The sequence below is a fragment of the Microchirus variegatus genome (genome assembly GCF_963457635.1).
Source record: "Microchirus variegatus genome assembly, chromosome: 2".
NCBI lineage: Eukaryota > Metazoa > Chordata > Actinopteri > Pleuronectiformes > Soleidae > Microchirus > Microchirus variegatus.
Genome location: NC_139803.1, coordinates 16,834,009 through 16,852,867, shown reverse-complemented (window position 1 = coordinate 16,852,867; position 18,859 = coordinate 16,834,009). Strand labels below are relative to the sequence as shown.

Below are 18,859 nucleotides of genomic sequence, written 5' to 3'. Positions count from 1 at the left end.
GTGTGGTTTAACCCACCATCAGCTCACGTCATACGATCCTTTGTTGATTCTGTGTTCACACAAAGTGTGATAATCTGATATTGTGCTTCTTGCCTTATGTATATATAAGGCCTGGACAACAGGCTGCCATCTATGATGAGAGAGGATTCATTTCTAATTTTCATCAGGGTTATCTAAGGTTCACTCCACATGATCATCATTTCCTATATCGCAATTACTTGGCATAAAAATAAATAAAGTCCCATCTGCTGTACAAAGGTCAGTGGGTTAATCAGTGACACAACCTGGATTGTAATTGTATTGGTGAGTGTCTATTTCATAAATTATTTATGGTTATTTTAACTTAGAGGTGTTTACAGTGTCAGTAATGTAGCATAGAGCTGGCTGCTTTTAAAAGATAATCAATTTCTGCATTATTGGAAAGACACTTGTCTTTTTACCAGTCTTCAAGATGAATATATAAATGTTTGAAAACAGTGAATATGTCATCATTTGGTTTAATTACTTGGCTTTAGTGTGCAAATAATGAGATAATAATGTGAATATGAGAATATATGAGTGTCAGAAACTTACTACTAAGTTGAAAAAACATTATTTTTCATCCACTGGTTCATTTATTTGTGCCTCCATCCTAGAGTTGTAAATATTTCTTTTCTTTTAATTACTGTTAGTGCTGGGCGAGCTCTGTGAAGCCACACATTCTGTACTCAGTGGAGCATGATCTCCAGCAGCTTCACATCCAAACTCCTGTTTTAGAGAATATTGTGGGCTCACCACCCTCTTCAAATTCATAATCCACCCACACAAGTGGTCCCTGATTGAATTCCACCTGTCCAGAATCCCCACTATTTCTTTTGGGGATCTGAAGATGGAAGTTGCTGATCTGACAGCGTCCCCATCAGCTGGAGGGAATTGCGCGTCCATGCGTCGAGTGCAGCTTGAGAAACTTTTCCCAAAGTTGTATTTTCATTTAAACACGTTTTCATATTAATTACACAAAAGGAAATCAGAATATGATGATAATTATTATTAATCTTACCTATTTCGGACATGCGCTGTCATACTGACTGCAGGAAATTCCGTGCCACACTAATAAAAGCGGTTTGTCTAACATTCCGTTCACGCACTCCTTGTTATTGTCAAAGTCAATATATATTTTATTTATTAATCAAAAAGGCGAATGTGAGGGTCACCACTGACGAGCCTCACCAGTCGGGTCCCTGAGGAAATCGAACGTGAGACCCCCTCCGCAAAAAAGCAGATGGAGCTGTTCAGTACTCAGGTGCTGAAATGCACTGATGCTACTCTCACCAAATACCAGGGAAAGGATTTTTTATTACCGCACCACGATCCGCGCCTTCCATCACGATGTTTTACTGTAACGATCATCGACTGCCAATTTAGGGGACATCACCCAACCCTATTGCGGGCCGCATCCAGTCCTAGGGCCTTATGTTGTCCATATGTGTTCTAGACAATGTGGCTAATTCTGCGCAGCTCTTCCACTTAGTGAGTTCAGTGCTCCTTCTCTGGGTTCTGAACAAGACAAGCACCTCAAGTCACGGACACTATAAGCTATGCTTTTCCTTAAGCTGTTTCTTTCTTTCCTACTTACTTTTTGTAAAGAATGGCATTTAGGATTGTTATTTACTGTTGGAATGAGAGCCGCTAAAATTCCACAGCGGCTGTGAGGAGATTAATAGATTAAATATGGACAAGACAGAGGATGAGCGGGAGAAAAATAGACAGAGGAAGCAGCGTGTCATGTTCTTCCCCGTGAGCATTTCCCCAGTTCAGTGGAGTGAGACACAAAACAGCTCAAACGGCAAACCTTACACTTTTGTCAGGGTTTGAATTATAATCTGATCTTTATGGGGGTTTCTAATAACTGACTGAGATAAATACCTAATACAATTTAGAGAGATGGTGCTCTTTTGGAATGCTCAGCTCATTAAGTTTGGGATTAAATTTTGCATAAGGCAACCTTTCTTTAGCAACAGTATATGCTGCTCTGAATGAACTAGCTGTTCAAACTTGCTGGAGCAGAAAAAAAATAATAATCTGACTGTAGGGGGAGCTCCGTAGAGAAAAAGGTGGAAGTTCCACTTTAAAGATATGCAAATGAACACGTGATGCAGACAAACTTTACAAATTCACTGTGATTGTTGGAATTATCACTGGTCATATAGGGTTAATATGAATCACCAAACCCCCTAAAAAGAAGTATTTCTTTATGCAGCAGTCATTAATATGATCATACAACATAGATCTTTGTCGACTGTAGCAGCTCCACACAAGAGAAGGATGAATCACCAATGTGAGACAGGAGGAGGGTGGAAAGAAGAGAGAGGGGGTTTGGTACAGCGCTGTTGCTCTCCGCATCACAGCAGAGCTCCTCCACAGCACAGCCACAGGACCACCACTGCAGCTCAGAGGAAAACCCTTATAAAGATATTTATACTACTCAAATGTGAGTGTCTTTGGATGAAGACTTCACAACACCAAAGGAAAAAAGCTAAGACATCAGGAACATAAAGAGGAGGAGGAGAGAAGTCCTGGACGGCCATCACTGCCTTTTCTTGGACTTTTCGAAATTCATCTTCTCAAAAAGGTTTTTCTATACGAGACTGGATTTTTCTCTCCTGACAGCATCTGCTTCTGAACTTCACCAAAGTGTGTGTCCCTCTGTTGTAACCGTGTGGAAGAGTTAAAACAGGAAATTGTTTTATTCATATCATCTTACGTTCTTCTTTGCCCATCACGCTACCTACTGAGGACTGGACTCACACTATAGCAATATGTGCTGACAGGACATTGTGGAGACTTAAAAATAAATATACAAGAGGAACATTTTTACTCTCTCTCTCTTCGGTGAGGCCTCTGTCCCAGCAGCACTTGCCTACACCGCTCCGTCTCAGAATGGCTGGCTGTACCAGCTGCTGCAGACAGGGGGTGCTCAAACTAATCCAGTCCCTGCAGAGATTAGTCTCAGGAACCCTAACAAAAGGTACTGTGACATTTTATTTACAGTATAATACTTGTGTCAGACTTGGATTCTGTTTAATGGTATTAACATACAAGGACTTAGCCTTGAGCCTCTTTTTGGTGCATAACAAACACAATAGTGTGTAACATTAAGGAGAAACTAATGACAGAAACTGAATAAGCTACCATCCATCCATCCTCTTCCACTTTTATCCTCCACCGGAGGCCAGAATATCTGCTGGAGGATAGGTGCTGTGCCTATCTCAGCTGACATAGGGCGATAGGCAGGGTACACCCTGGACAGTTCACCAGTCCTTCGCACCAATTTAGAGTGACCAAGTTACCTAATCCCCAGATCTGCATGTTTTTGGACTGTGGGAGGAAGTCGGAGAACCCGGAAAACCCACGCACACACGGGGAGAACATGCAACCGGGGCTCGAACCTGGGTCTTCTTGCTGCAAAGGCAAGCGCGCTAACCACTACGCCAACCGTGTGGCCCGTCAGTAAATCAATCAATATAGAGGTAAGGTATAAAGTTATCCAAAGTGCTTTACATGAAATTATAAAACATTTCCAAACAACTATTTCACTTTCTTTCCTCTGGCACAGTTGATTCTGTCTCTGCTACTGCTAATGTTTACAACGTCTTCTTCTCTGCTTTTTGGTGTGAAGTTATAGCGCAACTACAGTCCTGGCATATGTACTATAGCGTTTTGAGTAGGGTCAGGGAAATATCGCCGTCCACACAGAACCCCTTGAAACAATGCTGCCTTTATGGGGAGCTTTTTGTCTTTTTGTAGTTTATGTTTCCTGCCGTTTCAGTATGGACATGGCCTTAGGTTGAGATTTACATCTTCATAGAAGAATAAAGAGGAAATCCTTTTTTTCCACTGTGATCTCTCTCTTAATATTTTAACACAGCAGCAGCACTTTTGGCCCATTTTTCCTGTGAGGAAAAGTAGTTATTTAGGAGATGTGGATTCTATTGAAACTCTGCTCTCTTCTTCGCAAATGTTTTTTCATGCTTGGCTGATCGCATGTCCTGTGACTGACCCGTCATTACTTAAAATGTTAAAACACTTGTACACATCTCAGCACTGGCACCATATAATTTGGCATTATAATTAAATGCTACCCAGTTAATGTTACATAAGTCTTGAATACCCATTTACAAATGTTCTAATGGCAGCAATAGATTAAATATGATGGTTGCTTGATGTGTGATGAAGTGTTATAAATGAGCAAATATATAGTGCAACTTTAGATTCCAGTTGGATTTTTTCAAGATGAAGCTTTTCCTATTGGTTTACATGCTAAATGATCTGGAAATCCATATACATAATTTTAATTAGCCCATCATCCCTATCCATTTAATTATTGTCTTGAAAAGCAATTATATGCACCCTGAACATGAAAATTAGTAAAACAATGTCTGGGCGCATACAATATTAGATTAAAACACCACTATGAAAAGAGATCTTACTGTGTAGCTACAACAAATGACACATCAAAATTTCTCTGTGGTTGTGTTTGAGACCTTTCACTGCTCAATTGACCCCTAATCATGTCACAGAACATCATCTATGCACATTGTAGCTGCTATCATATGCATGGAAGAGCACACAAGAACATTCAGTTTCATACACGCGAGTATTTTCAGGTAGACTGAAAACTGCACATCTCCACCACACATCACACTATCTTTTGTCTATGCAGATTTGCCTGCACGCACCTACTACATGCATGAACTATGAAGCTCTGTTCACATTTTAAAGGTTCTTCTTATAGCCAGCAGCATGTGCTGCATATTCATATTCATACATTTAAACACTGCAAGTATCGGAGTTGAGGAAAACCATGTGGGTGGTGTTCTGCCTCAGGTGACTAACACTCGCTGTTATTTTTATGCCTTTTTGTATTTGGTTATGATTTAACTGTTCTGACTGTGGACAAGTGAAACCCAGATGAAAATAATTTATATTGCATGTGGAGGATACATTACATGGCCCCTAAAGTCCAGCTCCTAATGTTCATGCGACATATAATAATATTTGCATCCAAAATCCTGAATTTGTGAAAATGCAGTGCATAAAAACCAACCTGAATGAGCGTGACAGCCTGTTTCCTTGGTGAAGTCATTCAGGAAGTAAGAATATTTTGAATATCCCTGGTGGGCGACTATCTGCAAAAATAACTATGGGCAAATTTCCCAATTCTCACTTGATTTATTATGTCGGTTAACATTTTCCTGAGGAGTTAATAGTTTCAATCACTAATCTCAGGTCTTCTTCACTAGAACATGATTTCAATTTTGCAAGTTATGTTCCAATTTAGAGGAAAATAGATTATAAAGTAAGGCACATTTGAGTGGACACAAGTGTGATTGACAGTAACTATAATCCAATAGGAGCCTGGTTGCAGGTGAAGTCTGTGAAAGTCCGGTTGCAAAAACATCAACGTGGCTCCAGTCAAATCGCAAATCGTAAGTCTTCTGAACAGAGCTAGTTCAGTTCAGTTTCTTATGGGTGACATCATGACCTAGCGCCACTTGATTTGAATACAAGCTCAGTTACAGGGATAGTTATTCTTGGAATAACTTCCAAACTTAACTAAAATTATCATTATTATTATTTATTTCATCTTAAAAGACTGACAACGGGAATCCATTGAACAGTGCCTGCATTCTTTTTCTTTTTTTAAATTGCTACTGCATAACTCCTGCACTTCATTTGTCTATTTACTAGCACTTTTATATTTCAATATTTTTTTTGTAACTGTTATTGCCCTGCTTTATTAACACACACTGCTGCCTTTCTTGGCGAAGACACCCATGTGAAAGAGGTGTTGACCTCAATGGGTATTTTATCTGGTTAAGTAAATAAAAATAAATCATACCATGACACTACCGTTGACAGTCATTATATAAAAGGTATCACTTTCTGTGTGTATCGTGGTAAGGTTGCTGGGAGACATGAGAAAAAAACACTCCCACACTGACATGGTTGCATGGAGCTTAATCAGCACTTTGTGAACTCTTTTGACACTGGCTTGAATATCATTTGACTTCATACCTCAGCATTTAAGCAGTTGACATTAAATTTTGTGTCATCTTAACTAGAAACAACAGGAGTGTAGGTGAAGGCTGAGGTTGCAAAGGAGAGGAAAAATCCCTGTAGATTTCCAGTAATTTAAAAAAACCTGCACACTTTCTATTGTACATGAACTGAGGTGAACGTCATGTACTTTCAATTCAGGCCAAATCAGAAGATATAGTTTCGCTCATGGAGGATATGTATGACATTTAGTTGAAAATGAAATAGTTCAGCTATGACTGAATTTATGTTTCTTGATATATCAATAACCAGTTATCAACTTAGAATTAACCAATAAACAACCTCAGTTGTAAACAATAAAATAAACAAATTTACAATATGAACAAGAAGTAAAGCTGTTCAAAATACAAATAAAATAGAAAAAACAGGCCCAAAGTAATACACAAAGCAAGGTCCAATAAAGTCCAAAAATAAAGTCCTTTAGTGTTTGGTTGTGTATTTGTTCATCTATATGGGTAGTGTGATTTTGTGTCTTACCTGTACAGTGTGATAGATGTGATTTCTCCAGATGACGCTGCTTCTGATGTAACACCATCCACACATATAAGCCGGTATTCTGCTCCACGTTCCTCGTCCGGGCTCTGGCTCACCATCAGAATCGACTCATACACAAAACAAAACAACCTGCATAGAGCAGCAGTTTTTTTCTTTATATCTATTATTTATTTATTTATCTCTTTTTAAACATTTATTTAAATCAACTTTATAGCATTTGTAGACAGTTGTGTGTACAGTGTCACCATACCTGGCAAGAGTCTCATGAGAGTTAACAACGGGACTTGGGTTGTGCTCATGTGTTGTTGTTGTTGTTGTACACACCTGCAGACATGAACGTGAACCATTCACCATTATAAAATTCATTTTATAACAGCCCACACCCACAAAATGGTGTGTATATTAAATATGTTTAAATGTACTTGACCTTAACCACCGCATAGTACACACATTAGGATCAAATGTCTCTCAAATGCGCACCATGTGTTTTAGCTCATAAAACCAACTTGTGACCAACTAATGCTACAACCAGCTTTGTAGCATTAGCTAGCATATAGCAATAACACAAGTCATATATCAGTTGTAGCAATAGCCCAAGTGTTAACACATCGCATTAGTTCAATTAGCACGAAGAATTATCCACACAGAAATACAAATTAACCACATTCTCAAATTCAACACACTCTTATATACCTCCGGTTGGTTTTAAACATCTTCTCAGAAGCAAAACGGGACACAATAATGATATATTAATGAAATTAGTGAGAAATTAGCCGTGGTGGGCAGCAGCTAGCATGCTAAGCTAAATCGTTAATACTCATAAAACGCTCCGGAAACCCAAAAACGTCTCATTTTATCCACTTTTCATCTACGTAACTTGCTATCTTATTAACATTAACTTGCCATCTCACGTAGCGTGTCTGTTGTCATGGTTCCGGTTCAAGGAAAAAATAAAGGAACTATGACCGTGAGTAGCGCTTGTGTGTGACAAATGCGCACCCTGCTGGTGAATATAAGGAACTACAGCAACATACAAACTCGTTCAGACTGTTTTACTGTATATATAAAATTGGGGATTACATTGTGTGTAACTAAAGGGCGTAACACACATACACACACACACACACATATTTATACAAACATATATATGTATATATATTACTGAAGGTATGTGATACAAAAAAATTAAAAAGTAAAACCAAATTAAATATAATTGCTACTAATGTAACGCACAATCTACACAATAATTAATCAACTCTAACTATATTACTTTAAACTATAGATGTATTCATTTATTTTTCAGCACACTGATATGCACTTGTACTTGTGGTTGAAAGATATACAACCACTTTTGGGTCACATGTTACCCGTCTGGGTAACACGTTTTTTTCTGGAAGCAAAAGCAAAAGGAACATCTAAAAAAAAGCCCATATTTGCACGTGCATGTGTGCCGCGCCAACACGTGTTGCCCATTACTAAATGTATGGACCCATTCATCTCAATCAGCGCAAAAATTGCATGCCCTTGAGCTTTTTCATCTCGAGCAACAACACCTGATCCTTTTTATATAAAATGTACATCTGTTTTTGATAAATGTGTTTCCCGAGATGCGATTGGCACAAATAGGGTGTTGTGAAGGGTGCTGGTTTATGCTTATCACATATAGGTAAGAAAGTAAACATTTTATTTATATAGCACCTTTATTTACCAACAGAGCATTAGTAAAATACATAAACCTATCATGGACAGTAAAGTGCGAGCTATTGTGTGTACCATAACCTCCTCTTGTGGCCATGATAGATTTAGGATTTGAATATAAACAGCTCATTCACCACTTTGGTTTACAAGTTTGAATCTCACCAACCCATCTTGTTGTTTCAGGAGCCCACAAAAGCAGTGTGACACATATCACCCTCCTTAAATCACCTTTGTTAATTAACATCACTTTAAATGTTCCAGTTTTTGTGATCCTAAACACAGTGCGGATTACCTTATCTCTCTCTACACTTTTAGAAATAAGAGTTCCAAAAGGGTCCTTCTACAAGGGCTGAGGTTCTACCTGGAACCACTTGCTTCTTGAAAACCCTTTCCCGGTTTTTCAAGGGTTCTTGGTAACACTAATGGTTCCATGAAGAACCATTTTGATTCAGAGAACCCTTTAAAACCCCTTTCCTGAATAAAGGATTTAAAAAGGGTTCCAGGTGGAACCTTTTTTTTTTTTAAAAGGTTCTACCTGGAGCCAAAAAGGGTTCTCCTAAGAGTGTAGTAGTGAAGGTGATGTTGCATCGATGAAACCATTCATAAGAAGTCCTTTATTCGTCCCGCAGTGGGGAAATTTACAGTGTTACAGCAGCAAGACAGTAAGGATAAGGATAATAAATAATAAACATGCATTACCAAAAAGAAATAGAATCTATAAAGTACAATATATAAAGATATTAACACTGACTATAAAAATAGGTTTAAAAATAGAATGTACATTACAACCGGTCTGCAGAATATACACAGTATGCACATGGTATTTATAGTGTAAGGAAACAAGGCTGAGCTATTAAATAAGGATAATAAATAAGGATAAGGATATTGCACTGATGAGAAAACTACAGTATAAAAAATTTGACAGTATGAAAAATGACAATATATTGCACTTCAAAAAAAATTGACATTATGAAAAAATATATACAGTATATTACACCAATGAGAATTAACAGTATATTGCACATGGAGAGTGGAGTGTGTGTGTGTGTGTGTGTGTGTGTGTGTGTGTGTGTGTGTGTGTGTGTGTGTGTGTGTGTGTGTGGGGTCTACTTAGAGCAGTACTTGTTGTACAGTCTAACAACAAGTTCATGTGTGATGGGGATGTGGTAGTGTTGATGACTGCTACAGCTGAATGTCCATCTAATCCTAATCCTTACAATCAAATTATGAAGACCATCTCTGAACCATCTCTGAACTCACTGACCACTGAGTGGCAATGATGGTGAAGACTCTTCACATATTGAAGCTTGTACTCTGCAGCCACCTGCTGTTCAAAGACTCACACCACAAGCATTAGAAATGAGTGTGCTCTGCTCCTCTGCTGTTTGTGTCTGTGCTCACACACACACACTGCTTTCATTCCATCTGTATGGTATATAATTAACTTCACCAGATTAGTCTTTGAACGGACGTTTATGGACTTGGTGCTCATTCATTCCTTCATTTTTTTTACTGCTTTATCCTCCACATGAGGTTCACTGGGCCACGAGTTTGAGACCTCTGCACTCCAGTGACATAATCTCTGACTCTGACACAGAGGAAGGAGAAATATTTCCTCCCAGCTGCAGCTCTGACTTTTTCAGGTCAACCCACATTGGCCTGGATAGTGCTGTGCAATCCTTTCCTTTATTTAGAAGTCAAAGAGGAGTACTGAGGACTAGATAAGGACGGACTATTACAGTGTATGAGGGGATAAATATTGAATTCACGAAAGACTAGTTTATCCTCTTGCTGTAAAAAAAGCAGACATTCTTTTTCTAATTGTTGCTATTTTGTGCTTCTCTTCTGTTGCTGCTCTTTTTTTGTAACAGTGACTAATGTTTAATTAGGAAAAAAAAGAATACAAACACTAAGTAATGCAGAAGTACTCACTGGGATATACACGTGACTCACTTCCCCCAATGCACACAGTCTAATTATCTGAAATTGACAGTACAACATGAATATTCCTCTACGCCATTAAACACTCTAATGTTCTCGTTTGTTCCGCAATGATTTTCTGTCGGCCACATTAGGCGAGAGCAAGGTTAAGCTGTGTTTGTGCTGCTGTCCTTATGAGGACTTTGCACTGACGAGGCCCTTATTATGTCCAAATGGAAACGGAACGGAACGTTCTTTGTCGTCTTGAAACAGTTTCTTGATCGTTTCAGGAATTGTTTCTATCTACATGAAGCCCCTCTCCCAAAACGACTCAAACCACTGTAGTGCATATGCCAGGCCTGTGAGTGGCACTGTAATGCTACACCACAAATGGAGACCATAACCATAATAGTGCATCACCACAATTCAAATCTTGGCCCTAACTTGACCAGATCCTGGTCTCCTTTGGTCTCTACTGGTCCTGACAAGGTCCAGATAAGGGACACATGACTTGAACAGCCTTCACAACAAATAGTATTGTTATATATACACTCAGTTTGGTAAATTGTTTATATTTATATAGCACTTTTCTAGTCCTGATGACCACTCATAGTGCATCTATAAATTAACTTAAATCATCAACAAGTGTGTGCTTCTATTTTTCACCTCTTTCTGACCTTTTCTGGACCTGTCAGGACCTAAATCTACACACTCCCATTATGGGGAGTTGTCTTCCTTATGAGGACACAAAGCAAGACCCCATAACATTTTTATTACATCACGGTGAAGATATGTTGTATGATTAAGATGACGAATAGGCCAGTAATCTAGAGTCAGTCTCCAGAAAATGAGAATGAGATGAGCTTTAAATTAATGTCCTCTCTCTGCTACTATTCACTCATCACTTGTGTTATTACTGCAGCATCTCCCAATAACATGAAGGCATGAGCAGACAGGGAGCAAGAAAGAAGGGGGAAAGGCTGACAGATGACTGTAGAGCGAGCCACGGTAGAGAGGGAGTGGCGCAGGAAGGCGGGAGCAGCTCTCGGAGAAAGATCAGAAATCCAAAGACAAATGAGCTCGAATTGAGAGAGGAGTCCTTAATAAGTGGCTGATCTGAGAGCAGGGAGAAAGACCCAGCAGGGGGCAAAGCCCCTTTAAGAGAGATCAAGAGCTGCGGCGGCACATGAAGACAGAACAACAGGGAAGCCAAATCCCCGTCAGAAATAGATGACTGTTACTCTGTGAGTTGTTTGAGCAGGCTGGTTTCCACGGTGACAACATGGGAGCAGTGGTGGGCACTTTGACCATGCAAACCAAGCAGAGAAGACCATCCAGAGGTACGTCAACAGAGACGGAGAGAAGAGCAACAGAAACAGCTAGACTAAACTGTGAGAGAGAGAGAAAAGACTGTGTTTGTTTTTTCTTATTTTCTACGTGTTGCACATGGCATCAGAAAGCAGCAATAATATGCATGTAATCAGCTGGTACTGAATTCCATGTAAATGTTTATTGTAATTGGTTTAATGCACACTTTTATGGGAAATATGGAGCAAGAAGAAGTACTCAAAATGTTACAGCAGATACAAGTCCTCCCCCACTTATGTATACGTAGCTGTGAGGTACAGCATATGTGCTGTGCGTCCTGATGGGGAGATTACAGTGTATCACAGATGTCGGATGTCCTTGAGAACTAGACAGCAAAATCACTGTCCCTGACTTTGTCCTTGTGTGTGTGGGTGTGTTTTTTTGTTGTTGTTGTTTTGTGTGCATATACAGTATATGAGTGCCTGTTGTATGCGAACGTGCGCGAGTCGTAACAAGTGAGAAACAAGGAGTAAACTGGAGGGTTCAGGCTGGTGCTCGTGAATTAAAACGCAGCTCACATATCTTACCTCCCCGGCCTTATGCTTGAGAAGCCTGTTGTCATGGAAACTAGGTTGTAAGGGAATAAAAGAGCGAGCGAAACAACACTCAGCCATGATGAAGGATGAACGTCTGGCAGCATGAGAGAGAATATATAGTTGCCGAGGCAGCAAAGAAAGCAATTACTCTCTCTCTGACAAGCTTACAAGGTGAGAGCAATGAGTATTGTCTGTTTTCACTTGTCCTTGTTTAAAAGAAAACAAGCATCCTTAAATGCAATAGGGGGAAGGGTCAACGGCTTTCTTTTCTCACTCAAAATTTGTGCCATGGTGCCAATTCGGAAACGATGAATGGCAAGATTCCCAGGAGAGAAAATAAATACAGCAGCACTATAAATGTTGCATCAAAACACAGTACATGTAAAAAAAATTACAGCAGTAACACTTAACATTAAGCAACAGTAATATATTAATTAACAATAACTTCATGCTGTTATAAGTATTTACTAACAGGCAATGTATGTTTTAGCCAACCACTTATTAATGTTATTCCAGTTTACGAAGTTATTCAGAATAAGCATTACTTGTACTGTAATTAATCATGTATTAACTATTATTATAATAATAAAGTTAATCAATACATATGGTCAATTATGACCATGTAAGTCTTATATAGGATGCTAATCATTAGCCCTTAGTACTGACATGGTCTGGATCTGTGCCGCAGGTGCACACATGGTAATTTGCTAGGGGAATAACACACAACTCCTTATATGGACATCCTGGGGGTGTGTGTTTATAGGTCACATATATAGACTTTTTTTCTAAAGTGCTTTTGATTGATTAATTTTAAATTGCATTTTTAGCTGTGATATAAAGTAGCAATAATTGTGCAGAAGTCACATAATTGTCTTTTATTTTTGCAAGTGAACTTTGAAACGTGATTTATTTCCAAATATCACAAATTCAATCCAATTTTTATTTTATTTTTTTAATTGAGTACTTTTTACTAAGGTGTGTTTATATTGGTGATTTTTTTTTGCCTAGATTGTGCTGAAAAAAAGTATATAAGACACTCTATATTGTACATTCTTATACCCTCTGTATACGCTGTAGGATTTAACATAGTATTGGAAAAATTATCTAAACATGACATTTGATTTATATGTACGCCATAACCAACCGTAAACTGATGATTAGCTGATCACTCTTGATTACTTTTATGCTTACTGACCATTATCTAATCATTAATTAATCATTAACAACTCTGTTGACTTTGAGGATTGAGAATGAGGATTTAAAGTATATATTCATTTTTACCTCTGAGATCAATTGTTTTACGTCTTTTTTACAGGCTTCAAACATACTGTGCCCTCCTGCTCTGCCATGTGCTGTGCTCCATCTCTCCTCTCGTTTTTTTTTTTTCCTTTCTTCACACTCCCACCTTCTCTCTCACCCCTCCTCTAATCAACACCTCAGACTCCTTCTTTTTCCTCACCTTCACTCGATTCCATCTGTGTCTGATCACACTTAAAGCATCCTGGCAGAAAAACTCCCCTCCACCCTCCCTGACATATGATGAAAAGTTGTTATTCTCACAAAAAGAAATTTCACCCACTTTCTTCCTCATGGCAACAGCTGTCCAGGAGATAGCAACAGGAGCAAAGAGGAGGAAGAAATTATTCACATATTACACTAATGACAGTATAATGGCTGGTGTATTATGGAATCAGTCTGAGTAATATCCTATTGGCCGACAACCAATATGTAGCAATGGGGACTATAGCTCTGACAGTGGAAAATTTGACCCTGAGATGTTAATCATTTGTTGTTACAAAGATAAAGTTCTTATTCAATTGCAAATGAGTTGTTTACAGGTGACATTTCCCCACAGATTGCAATAGTTTACATGAGGGCAGAATTCAAAATGCTGTCAAAAAACAAAACAAATATAGATTATGTGTGAAAGATTGGGTGAAAATGTTCTGTTCGTCAAGAAAAAAAAAAAATCAGTATGGATTTTATAGTTTGTAAACAATGAATGTTTTGTCATAATTTCACCAACATAAGCTGTAGCACAAATGATTTGTTGACATTTAGACCCCAAAGTGTGCAGGTGGGCTGTGAAATGTCATTAAATATAAATAAATACAATTTAAAATGTTGTAAGTAAGTTTAAAATTGCTGTAAAATATAGATATCATTTAAACTCTGAGATATTTATAGATAGCAATATTTGCCTGTGTGCTAATTCTTGGGACCTTATGATGTACAATGTATACTAGTTAAGGGCACACATCATGCAAAGTATTTTGTATTAGACTCACATTGGCTGCTAATATAGAATGTTTAGAATTTAAAGTAGGAGAAAGACTTGCAATTTTCAGCTGTTAAGGAAAATGCACATAATGTGCAATACTAGTATTTACATGTGCACATGTACTATGCACATGAAACTCAAGTCAGCTGTTTGCTTTAATCCCATCATTTTCTCTCTCTATTTAATCTATTTTGGTCTCATTTTTCTGCAGCTCCACTCACTTCTGCTGCTGACTATACGTTTTACCTGACTTTCTTGCCTGTCTATTAAAGATTTCTAAAGATTGGATAGACTATATGTTAAACAGGGATTACAAATGTCTTGACATGAGATACATCTCTTTTTCTCTTTCCTGCAGATAAGCTGGACGACGAGCTGGAGTTGACGATAGTGTGTCACAGACCTGAGGGTCTTGAGCTTCTGGAAGCCCAAACTAACTTCACCAAACAGGAGCTGCAGATCCTCTATCGTGGTTTCAAGAATGTAATCACACACTACTTTTAAAAAAAACTTTCTATAGTATAAGATTCATTGGTTCAGGCACAACACGGTGCAGTTTTGCTAGTATTGTTTTGTGTGTGGGGCTTTGTTTCTTGTTTGCTTCTTCTGAATGAACGGATCAAGTGGTGGGAGGTCATTTGTTGTACTTTGATTTTGAGAATAGTCAGGTAAGATGTGTTTATTTTCCGGTTAGATTATGTATATTTAGATAAAGATGCCATATGTAAGAATGTGGCCAAAAACGGTTACTACATTCAAATTCAAAATACCAAAGTATTTTAGGTTTCGTTTTCTGACGTAACTGGCAACCTGTGGTTGCTCGGCAGCTGAGACTCTACTGACTGCAATGACTGGTAGACGGCAGTAGGTGGCGCCACATGCCAAAACATGATTTCAAAACATAAACATGATTTGCAGTCTGCAAAATGTTTTTTTTTTATGCAAATATTTTGTCTGTACTGTTGTTGTTGGTGAGTTCAGTTTGTTACATGAACATTATTCCTGAGTCTCTGTGACATATTAGGAGGATTTTATGGTCAGTTGCTTTAGATTTAATACATAATGCACCTTTAAAGACAACACACTTCATTGGTTCAGCGGTTCTGTGGCTATTTTTGGAGTATTTTTTACGTTATGCCTCGGCTTCTCCTGGACAGGACATAACACATGGGCTACTTATAATTGAAAAAACCACTCATAAATTGAAGTCGTAGAGATTCAGCATTTGAATACCAACAGTATTTGTACTAAAATGAATTGTTGTCAAATTATTGAGACGTTTCCCTGAAAAACAATAAAGTATATTCCTCCTCAGACAACCATAAATTGCATCACTCCAGCTTGAGAAATCGATGCTTATTCTCACTGAAAACATGGCTGCCATGAGGGGACAAAAGGAAAGGAGATTTTAGCCATTTGACAAAAGGTTCATCAAATAAAATCATCAAACCTGCTTAAGAATATGCTTCGAGCTACTGTATATCTCACATTTGGATGGGCTGTCTCTTTTCTTTCTTTCTTTTTTACCTGTCCTGTCCAGTACAGATTTTCAAATTGATAAATATGTGACTTTGGTGTTTGAAAACCCTCGTTTGGATTCACAAGTGACAGAAACATAAATGAGGCAACAGTAGTCTAGCAACTTCTGTGTCACTCCTGTCAGCTAAAATTGCTGATTTTGGTGCAGGAGAGTGAGCGGTTTACTAACGTCAGTTATGTCCAGCAATATAAAGCATCACATTTACAAACTTAAAGGTGCATTATGTAATAAATCTAAAGCAACTGGCCATAAAATCCTCCTAATATGTCACAGAGACTCAGGAATAATGTTCATATAACAAACTGAACTCACCAACAACAACAACAACAACTGTACAGCCAAAATATTTGCATCAAAAAAATATTTTGCAGACTGCAAATCATGTTTTTGTTTTGAAATCATGTTTTGGCATGTGGCGCCACCTACCGCCATCAACCAATAATTGCATTCAGTAGAGTCTCAGCTGCCAAGCAACCACGGGTGGCCAGTTACGTCAGAAAACGAAACCTAAAAAGAACTCTGTATTTTGAATTTGAATGTTGTAACCGTTTTTGGCCACATTCTTACATATGGCACCTTTAAGTCTTGTTGAGTGGCTAAAACCTTGCCGGCAGCCATGATGTCAATAAGAGTAAGACGCCGTTGGCTGCAGGCTCCCAGGGCAGAGGTGTACTGTACTGTGCTGTGCTTCATACTCCCACACTTCACAAAACTATAATTGAAGTGTCAAGTCTTAATCTATAATAAGGGTCGAGTGAGTAAGAAATCAGTGAGTAACCTCACTTGTTTTCCTCTTTCACAGGAATGTCCGAGTGGAGTCGTAAATGAGGACACATTTAAACAAATTTACTCCCAGTTCTTCCCTCATGGAGGTAAAGTGCACCATTTCTGAATAATCGTCATGCACATCTCTCTTTTTAAAGGTGAGACCACACACTGATTTATTGTGTGTGTTTCAGATGCACGCATGTATGCACATTATCTTTTCAATGCGTTTGACACATCAAACAATGGCGCCATTAAGTTTAAGGTAAGAAAAATGTAATAGAATTGTAATATTATACAATATATAATCTATTATTTGCTCCTAGAATCTGACCCTGTTCCTGTGTTCAGGACTTTGTCATGGGGATGTCTATACTGCTGCGGGGGACGCTGAGGGAGAAGCTGGAGTGGACGTTTCACTTGTATGACATCAACAGAGATGGATACATAAACAGAGAAGTGAGTCTGTGACTGTGCTCTCATTGTTAAGGTGTTTGTCATTGAGCTGTGGGAACACAACATATTTCCTCTCTTCCAGGAAATGACTGAGATAGTGAGAGCCATTTATGACATGATGGGAAAGTACACCTACCCTGCACTGAAGGGGGATGTCCCACAGCAGCACGTGGATGCCTTTTTCCAGGTTAAACACACAGTTAACGTAAAAACTATGGTTGTTTTTTTGTTTTGTTTTTTAAAAAAGGTTTCTTGGTTGTATGGGGTCACCTCTGAATTCCTGTTTTGAAGCCTTGAGATTTGAGATTGAGCTTTTCCACCTGTAACCATGCACTTACCATTTTATTAGGTGTTGGCGTCACATTTTTTTTCTTTTAGGCTCTTAGGTTAGACAGTCTTTTCTGACTGATCTACTGCTGCCTTCGTTTGGTATTTGAAACCCTTCGTTTTGGATTGATCTACATGACACAAACTTATCAAAGTCACACAGGAACACATTTGATCTCACTGAAGGAGGCCAGCGGATAAAACAACTCACGTGCTGTGATGGAAAAACACAAACAGATTTGCATGCGTGAAACTTGTTTGTGGCGAGTGAGCGGTTGACAAATTTCAGTTTCAAGTAGGAAAGGGTTGTGCCTGCACAGACTGTGTCTCAGTACTTTGAACAAACCATTCATCTAAGAACCTGGACTGTCCCTGTTTTTTCAAATATCAATTTCCATATAGGAGTTCTAATTTGTATCATATTTGATACAGTGGGTCACTCAAAGAACAAAAAAATACACAAACAAATCCACCTATTCCAACAAAAATAATGCAGCAATGGAACAGGTAGGGTGGAAGTCTGGAAGACATAACATTTCAGTTATTTTTACTCACTATGTGGTTCACAACCTTTTTATTTTGAGTGCTAGTTGGCTTGAAAACAGTTGTTCAAACGATGCACTCTGCATTTCTCACAGTACACATGGATAAAGTAGCCTAAGCAGTGTTTGCATCTCTGCCGGGTATCCCATAATTTTATACATCGGGTTTTTCAGGGAAAAAATGGTCAAACTACTCATGTGGAGGGCTCAAAAACGCATGTATCACATATGATATGTTTGGCTTTATAGGGTTAAATGAACATAGCATTAACATTTTGTTAACGGTGAGAGTTGATTCGTTTCCATGTCATTATGTTACCACGGCTACTTAAACACTCAAGACTTTTACATTTCTCACACTCCAGTAGATTCCCAAATTCAACTCTTTTTATTGAGACACTTTGTGCAAGTTTTCAGATAAGGCTGATTAAGTTTTATGTGATTGTCCATCAAAATCCCTGTGGTCCAAAGCAACACACAGAGTGATTGTTACTATACGTTGTAGTCTGGTGCGTAGTTTCCTGAGGATATTTGACATAATCTGACTCATATCATGTTCTGTTTCTTTTCTCCTCTTGTTTTTGGCAGAAAATGGACAAAAACAAAGACGGAGTGGTGACTTTGGAGGAGTTTGTTATAGCCTGTCAGGAGGTAATCTATAATCATCTTTATTTCTTCTGCTAGAAAAGGTGTTAGGGCCTCATACAACACTGGGTAACGGAAGTAAAGGTTCTAATTCTACATGATTATTTGTCTCCTCTCTCTCCCCAGGATGAAACCATGATGAGATCCATGCAGCTGTTTGAAAATGTGATGTAGGATGGAGACAAAG

General features: G+C 38.5%; 1 protein-coding gene across 2 annotated transcripts; it reads left to right on the top strand.

Annotated features, from left to right (window-relative positions):
• Nucleotides 1-2,919: 2,919 nt before the first annotated feature.
• Nucleotides 2,920-18,846, top strand: kcnip1b (Kv channel interacting protein 1 b; the record flags this gene model as incomplete). 2 transcript variants are annotated; one of them, XM_083908476.1, is made up of 8 exons in its annotated part: nucleotides 2,920-3,007; nucleotides 14,756-14,880; nucleotides 16,740-16,809; nucleotides 16,897-16,967; nucleotides 17,054-17,161; nucleotides 17,241-17,345; nucleotides 18,616-18,678; nucleotides 18,799-18,846. In XM_083908476.1, the coding sequence occupies 8 exons, from the start codon at nucleotides 2,920-2,922 to the stop codon at nucleotides 18,844-18,846; spliced, it is 678 nt and encodes a 225-aa protein (XP_083764602.1). The 2 variants fall into 2 exon arrangements, with proteins under 2 accessions (XP_083764602.1, XP_083764603.1); XM_083908477.1 differs by lacking the exon at nucleotides 2,920-3,007 and adding an exon at nucleotides 11,480-11,552.
• Nucleotides 18,847-18,859: the final 13 nt, after the last annotated feature.